The sequence below is a fragment of the Microplitis mediator genome, chromosome 2 (genome assembly GCF_029852145.1).
Source record: "Microplitis mediator isolate UGA2020A chromosome 2, iyMicMedi2.1, whole genome shotgun sequence".
Classification (NCBI taxonomy): domain Eukaryota; kingdom Metazoa; phylum Arthropoda; class Insecta; order Hymenoptera; family Braconidae; genus Microplitis; species Microplitis mediator.
The window spans coordinates 24,401,059-24,411,765 of record NC_079970.1 but is presented as its reverse complement, the minus strand read 5'-3'; the positions used below and the strand labels follow the sequence as shown (position 1 = coordinate 24,411,765).

Genomic DNA, 10,707 nt, shown 5'->3' with positions numbered 1-10,707 from the left:
AGACGCTCGAAGGTCGCTGAGGTTCTTCAAAAAAATAAAACTTTTTAAATAATCGCAGCGTTTCCTGCTCTGTTAAATTTTTTACGCACGGTATTGTCGAGTTTCCACCGGAACGCTGATACCCAGTATCGCAACACCATGGGGATTAACGTCTTTTATTTTCCTCTTGCGCTCCACAACAAAGTAAAATAAAAAAATCTCAACAAAAAGCCTCCATACTTTCGGATTTCGCAGATAACAGCCGCCGTATTTCCAGAAATTTTATTAGCAGATTTAAATCTTGGAAACTAAATCCCCAGTTTTTTTTAGATTCGCAACTTATATAATAATAATTAATAATTAATTATAATAATCAATAAGTAAAATTTTTATTAGCTTTTATATTAAAATTTTATTAAATCAGTTAATTTCGGACAGGGATTTAAATTTTTGATAACCGCTTGTTCAATTAAGTCAATGGTAATTAAAAAAATCAATTACTTAAATTTATAAATCACATTAAGACTGGAAGTATTTAAATTCAATAAAATCTGAGCTCTCTTGTTATTAATGAAATATCTGTTACGAAATTCAATTGATAATTTCACTGCAACCCTTGCGTTCAATAACTGAATAAATAGAGTCGGTCGTATGCTAAAATATTTACAAAAAATGTAAAAACTTAAAGATCTATGAGATCTAGACAATTCTACTGTACAAAATTAACATTTATAATTAAATAATAAATGACTTAGGAGTATTTTGAGACTAAACTTGTATTAAAAAATAAAATCTAATGAGCTGGTGGTAAAAAGTCAAGATTTGGCGTGGTATTTTGGACATCAGTTGTAGCGATCATGTATTCAGACACAGATATGTAGAGTGCGACCATTAAACCGATAACACTAGCTGCATAGACATTACCCTGCAGAATAATATAAGTTGCGAGACACAATCCAAAGTAAGTTGCATAACGCGCCCAATTCTCGCGCCGTTTACGACCAAGAATATCCGTATCTGCATTAAAAAGAACACATCTCATACTCTTATCTCTTTAATTATCAACATTTATTTACAATTACAATTCGTCGTTCTTACTTATACAAACATTGTCTTTTTTCTCATGGTCATCTGCACACTTGGTACACATGTCCGGACCATCTGCTGTGCATCCATTGCAAGCCCGGTCGCATTCTGAAACCAAATAATCAATTAATCGTCAGAGTACTCAATGATTATGAGTTGGGATGAGATTTTTGCCTTTATTTTTAAATAAATGGTTCAAATGTTTAATATTACGGCGGAAATATTGGTCGGGTAAAAAAATTTTTCAAACAAAAGTTGTAGGAAATTTAATTTTATAAAAAAAATGTCTCTTGTGATTTTTTTATACGACCAATAATTTCACCGTGATTCCAAAATTAAGATTCATAATTAATGATACTAATTTTTGTTAGTTATGAAAATGTTAATTTTGAAATTACGCTGAAATTATTGGTCGTATAAAAAAATTACAAGAGACATTTTTTCTAGAAAATTAAATTTCCTACAACTTTTGTTTAAAAAATTTTTTTATACGACCAATATTTTCACCGTACTTCAAAAATTTAGATTCATAATTAATGATACTAATTTTTGTTAGTTATGAAAATGTTAATTTTGAAATTACGCTGAAAATATTGGTCGTATGAAAAAATCACAAGAGACATTTTTTATAGAAAATTAAATTTCCTACAACTTTTGTTTGAAAAATTTTTTTATACGACCAATATTTTCACCGTACTTCAAAAATTAAGATTCATAATTAATGATACAAATTTTTGTTAGTTAAGAAAATGTTAATTTTGAAATTACGCTGAAAATATTGGTCGTATAAAAAAATCACAAGAGACATTTTTTCTAGAAAATTAAATTTCCTACAACTTTTGTTTGAAAATTTTTTTTATACGACCAATATTTCCGTCGTAATACCAAAAATTTGAGACTTTTTGAATCTTGGCCCTAATTATGAGAAATAATTATTACAAAAAAAAATTATTACTAACTTAGACACGAGTATCCTCCGTCTTTGTTGACGCAGAACTGATTACCAGGACAGTATTTCTCGCTTTTGACGCATTCGTTTACGTCAACGCATCCTTTGTCTTGATTAATCACCCAGCCTTTCTTACAATCTCCAACACAATCACCAGCTCCAGCACCTGTGCATCCATCAGCGCAGGCATCGTGACAACTTGAGCATAATAATTTCGTTTCATCTTTGTACGACTGGTAAGACTTTTTATCACACTCTCCACATTGATCTCCAGCGTATCCTTTGTCGCAGAGACACGTCCCGTTGCCTTTCCGCGTACCGGCACCGCGACATTTTCCATTATTGTTGCAAACGTTGTCAGGATAACCGGGACACGCAGTGCACTCTTTGCCCCAGTGGTCCTTCGGGCAGCATCGCGCTGTGAAATCAACGCAGATGTAGCCGAACAAGTCTGGATGTTGGTCCTGGAACTTGAACCACCACTCCTCTATCGTAGCTTCCAGTTCTTCGGCCAGGTCGTGGCACTGGATCTCACCTCGGACTACATCTTTGCAAAGATTTTCTTGGATTTCTGTCAGTCTTACTTCGCTACGGGCGTAGGATTTCTGGTTGTCTTCCTCCCATGCTGTGTCACCGCCTTCAAATTTCCCACGTTTTGTTTTTTCGATACCCTGTTATCAAATAAAATCATCAGTTACTCAATAATTAATTCAATTAAATTATTCTTTAATTATTAAAATTACCTTTTGGAAACTTTCAACAAGTACTCGGCAGGCAGCACAGTCGGGCAATTTTTCAGAACGGAGTTTTTCAGCCTTTACATCAGTCGGTGGCTGTAACGAAGCTGTGCTAATTGTAATTGAGCAAATTGTCAAGATTGTTGGTACTAATAAAATAAACTTTATATGTCTCATATTAATTCACACGGCCCTTTTGTAACTTTTTCTTTTTTTTTTCTCAATAATTTTGAGCGAAAATTTATTTGAACTTTTTCACAAATTTAATTTTTTGAACCGAGTCAATGTAAATAAATGAACTTATTGTTAGTTAAATTGTGGGTAAAATAGTCAATTGTTAAATAGGTTGGAGTTGTTAAAATTGTTGACTGTTGACAGCAACAAAAGCCACCTGACAGACTAGATCCAATGGCAACAGAGCATGCGTCAATTTTCTAGCCAATCATTTGCTACCGCGTTGAATTTTGTAAATTTTTAGCTGATAAATAAAAATATAAATCATAAATTATAAATAAACGTCTTCATAATTCATGTTCATGCATTGATTACTTTTAATTACCATTAATTATGATTAATTACTCGTAAAAAAATTAATTATAGAGAGTGATTATAAAAACGTCAAAAAAATTTGTTTGTATTTTAAAATTTAAAATTTTAAATCTAAGAAAAAAATTTGAATTTCTTTTTTATATTTTTCAAATAAATTTTCAAATATTCAAAAGTTAATTATTGAATTTTAATTAGAGAAATTCATCTAATGGTAAATAATTTTCAGAGTTTTAAATATTTACTGACAGATGGAGGAAGTCGTTTCTTTTATCACTTTAATTTTTGAAAAAGAATTTTATTTTTTGGTAACTCGGTCATAAAATTTAACTAATTACTATTTTTGATTGTGAGCTCGACTCAATTAACTTTTAAAATTAAAATACAATCGACTTCAATGGAAATAAAACTTAAAATCCATTCGCAACAAAGTGACGTTTAAATTTTCCGGGAGGGCGCGCAATGCGCGATACGTCAAATTGCGGATGTAATCAAAATCAAGTGACGTGTCGTATGCCGAGTTAACAAAATACTTGTGGAAATAATTAAATCTACTGTATGTTGTAAAAATAATTAAATACAGGATACAAGTAGTCCACAAATAAAATAGTAATTAATTCAAAATGCTGACTAAATTCGAAACGAAGTCAGCTCGTGTCAAAGGGTTGTCTTTTCATCCCAAAAGACCGTGGATCCTAGCAAGGTAACCTTCAAAGACTATTAATTAATTAATTTATTTTAAATAATCAAATACTAATCACTACTTAATTTTCTAATTACAATTAATTTTTTACAAAAAGAAATTATTTCCATTTACTTAAATTTTTTTATTTAAAAATAAACTCCAAATCTGTTACATTCCATCACTTGTTGAATTTAAATTCAAATAATTATTTAAATTTTTGAATACACGTACAATAAATAAAATACTAGTATTTTTAAATTCAAGAAGTTGTTGAATTTTTAGTATCGATTCTATTTTTTATCTCCGTTGAATTGTCAGCAGATATTTTGACTTCTAGTGTAGCTCCAGTCTGCTTCAAAGTGTCATTACCCTGCCCGTCAATTTTACTTTCAATTGCAACCGTGCCATTGACAGCTAATTTCTCACCAGACTTTCTTCCAGATTCAGATTTTTCATTTTTCAAATCATTTTTGTCACCACTTACGACTGGATCATTGCTTTTACGAGCCGCACCACCAGTTTGATTGACAACCGTGATAAGATTATCCCCAGAACCAGCAGATGGTTTCGTCGCGCTCTCGGGAGCTGCTTGAGGCGTGAGCCAAAATTGTATACGATACGCGAATTCATTCGGCTGATAATAAGACGGCTGGAATGGTATCTGCGGGAACGGGTACTGGTACCCAAATAAATTTTGTGCTGGGTACAAAACCTGTCGCTTCTTTAAATCGCCCGCCAGACTTTCCCTGGCCCCCAGCATCTGCAACCAAAATAACTTTCTTGTCTAATAAAAGCCAGATAAATTTTAAAAAAGTAAATGAATGACTTACAGTAATAAAAATAAAATATATAGCCCACATATTTAATAATTCGTGGATAATTTCCTGTGTTAGCTATGAATCAACAAAACTTACTGCGTAAAAATAAAATTTTCTTTAAACGAACGGTAATTATTATTGCCCAGATTAGCTATCGCGAATTCAAAGGCAATAAAACATCATAAATCTATTTGTTGGTAATTAAAATTAAAATATAAACTCTTACAATGGTTATTTAGAAAAGTTAATCAATAAATCATAACAATAGTCAGCAGCAACTCAATCAAATATTCATTTTTATAAATCAAATGTATATGAAATATTTTATTTTTCACAACAGTTTACACAATGGAGTTATCCAGCTGTGGGACTACCGGATGTGCACGTTGCTGGAGAAATTCGACGAGCATGATGGACCAGTCAGAGGAATCTGCTTCCACAATCAGCAGCCGCTGTTTGTATCCGGTGGCGATGACTACAAAATCAAGGTATGGAATTACAAGCAACGTCGCTGTATATTTACGCTGCTTGGTCACTTGGACTACATCCGTACGACAGTATTTCATCACGAGTACCCATGGATCTTGAGTGCCTCTGATGACCAGACGATAAGGATCTGGAACTGGCAGAGTCGGGCGTGTATTTGCGTACTTACTGGCCACAATCACTACGTCATGTGCGCGCAGTTTCATCCTTCGGAGGATATGATTGTCTCTGCGTCACTGGACCAGACGGTCCGTGTTTGGGACATCTCGGGATTGAGGAAGAAAAACGTTGCGCCAGGTCCCGGTGGACTGGAGGAGCATCTGAAGAATCCTGGAACCACTGACTTGTTTGGGCAAGCGGACGCTGTTGTCAAACACGTCCTGGAAGGTCATGACCGTGGAGTGAACTGGGCGAGCTTCAACCCAACTCTGCCACTGATTGTCTCCGGTGCCGATGATCGGCAGATCAAGATGTGGAGAATGACTGACATGAAGGCCTGGGAAGTTGACACTTGTCGCGGGCACTACAACAACGTGTCCTGCGTACTCTTCCACCCACGTCAGGATTTGATACTTTCCAACTCTGAGGACAAGAGTATCAGAGTCTGGGACATGGCCAAGCGCGGCTGTCTACAGACATTCCGCAGAGAGCACGAAAGATTCTGGGTCCTCGCCGCTCATCCAACTTTGAATCTTTTCGCAGCTGGACATGACTCGGGGATGATTATTTTCAAACTAGAGCGCGAGCGTCCGGCTTACGCAGTACATGGCAACCTTCTGTACTACGTCAAGGAAAGATATCTGCGTAAATTGGACTTTACGACATCAAAGGACACCGCGGTGATGCAGCTCCGCGGAGGAGGAAAAACTCCAGCCTTCAGTATGTCTTACAATCAAGCTGAGAACGCGGTTCTTATTTGCACCAGGTGCGCTACCAACATTGAAAACAGCACCTACGACTTGTACATGATCCCCAAGGACGGAGACTCGAATACTGATCCTGAAACAAAGAGAGCTTCTGGTGTCACTGCTATCTGGGTCGCGAGAAACCGCTTCGCTGTTCTAGATCGCGGATACTCGGTAATTATTAGTTATCAATTTAATTTAATAATTCATAGAACGATTCATTTTTAACTCTGTTATTTATTTCAGCTGGTGATTAAAAATCTGAAGAATGAAGTAACGAAAAAAGTCCAGATCCCGAACTGCGATGAAATATTTTACGCAGGGACCGGCATGCTTCTGCTTCGCGACTCGGACCAGTTGATACTTTTTGATGTTCAGCAGAAACGTCAGGTCGCTGAAGTAAGAATTTCAAAATGTCGTTACGTGGTCTGGTCTAACGACATGTCACACGTTGCGCTGTTATCAAAACACACGGTAAATATTTGCAACCGTAAATTGGAATCTCTGTGCTCAATATCCGAGAACACGAGAGTCAAGTCCGGAGCTTGGGATGACTCGGGCGTTTTTATTTACACGACGAGCAATCATATCAAGTATGCCATCAATTCGGGTGATCATGGAATCATTCGTACTCTGGACCTTCCTATTTACGTAACTCGTGTCAAGGGCAACCAAGTCTACTGCCTGGACCGCGAATGCAGACCTAGGGTTCTAAGAATCGACCCGACTGAGTATAAATTCAAACTCGCCTTGATCAATAGAAAGTATGAAGAAGTTTTGCACATGGTGAGGACTGCCAATTTGGTGGGTCAGTCTATCATAGCGTATCTCCAACAGAAAGGATACCCAGAGGTAGCTCTGCACTTTGTCAAAGATGAGAAGACTCGCTTTGGACTTGCTCTGGAGTGCGGAAACATTGAGGTTGCTCTCGAAGCAGCCAGAACTCTTGACCAGAAAGCTTGCTGGGAGAGTCTAGCCCAAGCTGCTCTGCTGCAAGGTAATCACCAGGTAGTGGAGATGTGCTACCAGCGGACAAAGAACTTTGAGAAGCTATCATTCCTCTATTTACTCACCGGTAACCTGGACAAATTAAAGAAGATGACAAAGATCGCGGAGATACGCAAAGACGTCTCGGGACAGTACCAGGGAAGTCTTTTGCTTGGAGATATTTATGAACGGGCAAAAATTCTCAAAGAAGCTGGACAAACTTCATTGGCTGCGGTGACCAAGAAAATTCACGGTATCGCCAACGAAGAAGATGAGGAACAAGTTGCTTTGATTGGTGACGAGTTCCAGGAATTGGAACGCGGTGCGATTTATTTACGACCTCTGATACCAGCTCAGCAGGTGGAGAACAACTGGCCGCTGTTGACTGTCTCCAAGGGCTTCTTTGAAGGTGCGATGATGTCACGAGGCAAGAGTCAGGTCGCTGCAGCTCTAGCTGCTGTCGAAACCGAAGACGACGCTGGAGTCGCCGAAGGCTGGGGCAATGACGAAGAATTGGGCATCGATGACGAAGAAGGAGTCGAGGGTGGCGAAGTCGGTGAAGATGGTGAAGAAGGTGGCGCTGGATGGGAAGTCGAGGATGTCGATTTGCCTCCAGAGTTGGAGACCAACGTCGCCGTGGCTGAGGACGGATACTTTGCAGCTCCGACCAAAGGAGTTCCTCCGTCTCACCACTGGGTCAACAATTCTCAGCTCGCTGTCGATCATATACTCGCCGGGTCCTTCGAGACAGCTTGCCGCCTCCTGCATGACCAAGTTGGAGTCACCGAATTCCAGGCCTACCAAGCGCATTTCCTCAACACTTTCTCAAGATCACGCACCAGCTACTCCTGTCTGCCCAATATTCCTTCTCTAAATGCTTACCCGCTGCGTAACTGGAAGACTGCGACACTAAAAACTGGTCTACCAGCAGTAGGACTCCAGCTGACGGAGTTGGTTCAGCGTCTGCAAGTCTGCTACCAACTGACAACCGGCGGTAAATTTACAGAAGCAGTTGAAAAATTGCAGGCTATTCTTCTAAGCGTTCCACTGCTGGTTGTCGACACCAGACAGGACATCGCCGAGGCTCAGCAGCTCATTCAGATCTGCCGCGAATATATTCTGGGTCTGAAAATGGAGAGCGAACGTAAGAATGCTCCCAAAGCGACGCTCGCTGAACAAAAAAGAGTTTGCGAAATGGCCGCATACTTCACGCACTGCAATCTACAGCCAGTTCATCAGATCCTGACACTCAGAACTGCTGTAAATTTATTTTTCAAATTGAAGAACTACAAAACTACTGCGTCGTTCGCTAGACGCCTGCTGGAACTCGGACCTAGAGCTGAAGTTGCTCAGCAAGTCAGAAAGATTCTTCAGGTTTGTTTCTACTACTCACTGAAATTTATTTTATTTATTTATCCCCTGACCTAATAATTCATTTTTAAAATTTCAGGCTTGCGACAAGAATCCAGTTGACGAGCAACAATTGCTCTACGATGAGCACAACCCCTTCTCACTCTGTGCTTCGACATACACGCCAATTTACCGAGGAAAACCCGAGGTCAAGTGTCCTCTCTGCGGTGCCAGCTACCACCCGCAGTTCAAAGACTCTCTTTGCAAAGTCTGCGACGTCGCTCAGGTCGGAAAAGAGTGCATAGGATTGAGAATAAGTTCTCTGCAATTCCGATAAATATAAAAAATAAAATTTATCTTTTATTAATTGAAAAAAATATTATTATTATTTTTCGTTTTTCATAAATCGAATGTATTTTAATTAGCATTTAATGTCAGTATCAACTATTTGAATTATTTTATAAGCGTATTTGTAATTAATAATTTTGTCATTATCAATTATATAATTATATAAATAAATATATTATAGGCAATTATTAATCTAAATTTATTTTATTATTATTATTTATTTATTTAAGTACTAACGTCAATCGGTAATATACATAAAAAATTAACAATATTAGAAGTTGTAAAAATTTTAATATATATATATATAAGAAAGAAATGAGGGTACAATAAATCTGTGTATGCGGTTTAATGGAACTGCAGCAATACAAAAAATATTTAAGTTCTATAGAGTAACGAGACCGATTTTTTTCATAATTACAAAATTTAAAAAAAAACGCTAGTGCAATAATTTTTTTTCGCAAAAATTGTATTTTTTATCTCAAAGTGTAAAAATAAAATTTTATTTTATTCATTTAAAATTTTGCACCAGGAGCAAAAAATTGATACGTCCTTGGACCTCTACAGGGGCACTTTTCTTCAGGGTACGTCCTTATGGTTCCTGTAATGCTGTATATTCAAATTCATATAAAAATTATTTGACCTGTCGACTTAACTCTGGCACTGGATTTTAACCATTATCCTAAAAATTTAATTTATTTTCTCATTACTAATTTTTTCAAAGTATAATAATAATATTCCCCATAATATTTGTACGTCTGTTAAAATTCATAAAATTTAACACATGGCGACTTTACTTGGTAATACTTCTACTTAAAATATTTTCCCAAAAATTTAAAACCTGCTACTGGAGATAATAAATTTATGACGTCGTCCGTCTCGACGGCGTCTTGGGTCTAAGTATTATGGCAGACAATTGAAAATTATTGAATGCTCCCTCATTACCTCAGGTACTTTTCCCTATTTATATTTAGTAGGGTCCCTTTCCAGTAATCCTCTAATGCATTTTTGCTGACATCAATTTGTTCAAAATTAAACTAATGAATTTTGTCTGCTTGCAGTTCTAATTCCCACTTAAATTTTATTTAATCTCTTTCTTCTTTCATTCTAAAAATCTTTGATTTCAAAATCCGTTTGTCATAATTACAAGTAAAATCGTTTTACCCAGTAATGACACTGAGTCTAAATCTGCTCATTAAATTTTCCAAATTGTGATTAAGAAATATGATAAATATTTAAATGCTTGCATAATTTATTGGCACCTATTGTTTGTTTGTTTTCCCCTTCTTCTCAGCCGAAGATCTTCTCTCCCACCCTTGCAATTTTCTACCTGAGGGGTCAAGTTTAAATCATTTGTAGTCAAAGTTTTGGGTCGGTCAGATCGTCAAAATAATTTGAACAATATTATTTCTGAATATTTTTCAGTGAAGTTAAAGTGCTAGCTGTGAAAGTGTATATTTTATATTTAAAATGCTGAAACACGAGAGTTTCGTCAGCATCATCTCCAAGCTAACCGAAGACATGGCCAAATATAAGGCCCACCGTTTCTCATCTTCTTCAAACCAGCTGAAGAAAAAATTATTGGGGGTGATGGAAAAATCAAAGTCCCAAATTGAAGAATCAATTGAAGTTGTGTCGAAGGAAATAAAAAATCTAGATGCGAAATGTGAAGCGAATTCGGGCAAAATTAACATCAAAGAATTGTTATCAACTGATCCGGACAAAGACAATGACTGGGATGATTTGAATTTTCTTCGCGGGGCCGTGAAATATCTGCAGAAACAAGTTCGCGAGCACGCGAGGGAAAAATTCATCTATTCGGAAAATTTTGATG

At 36.8% G+C, this 10,707-nt stretch overlaps 3 protein-coding genes across 3 annotated transcripts; 1 reads left to right on the top strand and 2 right to left on the bottom strand.

Annotated features, from left to right (window-relative positions):
* Positions 1 to 383: 383 nt before the first annotated feature.
* LOC130678544 (cysteine-rich with EGF-like domain protein 2) lies at positions 384 to 3,222 on the bottom strand. The gene is made up of 4 exons (XM_057485810.1): positions 2,758 to 3,222; positions 2,025 to 2,685; positions 1,078 to 1,173; positions 384 to 996 (listed from the first exon to the last, which is right to left on the bottom strand). The coding sequence occupies exons 1-4, from the start codon at positions 2,926 to 2,928 to the stop codon at positions 773 to 775; spliced, it is 1,152 nt and encodes a 383-aa protein (XP_057341793.1). The 5' UTR covers positions 2,929 to 3,222; the 3' UTR covers positions 384 to 772.
* A 554-nt stretch (positions 3,223 to 3,776) lies between these two features.
* On the top strand, positions 3,777 to 9,061 carry LOC130678543 (coatomer subunit alpha). Its single transcript, XM_057485809.1, has 4 exons — positions 3,777 to 4,000; positions 5,141 to 6,365; positions 6,438 to 8,552; positions 8,629 to 9,061. The coding sequence occupies exons 1-4, from the start codon at positions 3,921 to 3,923 to the stop codon at positions 8,863 to 8,865; spliced, it is 3,657 nt and encodes a 1,218-aa protein (XP_057341792.1). The 5' UTR covers positions 3,777 to 3,920; the 3' UTR covers positions 8,866 to 9,061.
* Positions 4,090 to 4,960, bottom strand: LOC130678545 (uncharacterized). Its single transcript, XM_057485811.1, has 2 exons — positions 4,813 to 4,960; positions 4,090 to 4,742 (listed from the first exon to the last, which is right to left on the bottom strand). Exons 1-2 carry the CDS (start codon positions 4,840 to 4,842, stop codon positions 4,242 to 4,244), a joined length of 531 nt encoding a protein of 176 aa, XP_057341794.1. The 5' UTR covers positions 4,843 to 4,960; the 3' UTR covers positions 4,090 to 4,241.
* Positions 9,062 to 10,707: the final 1,646 nt, after the last annotated feature.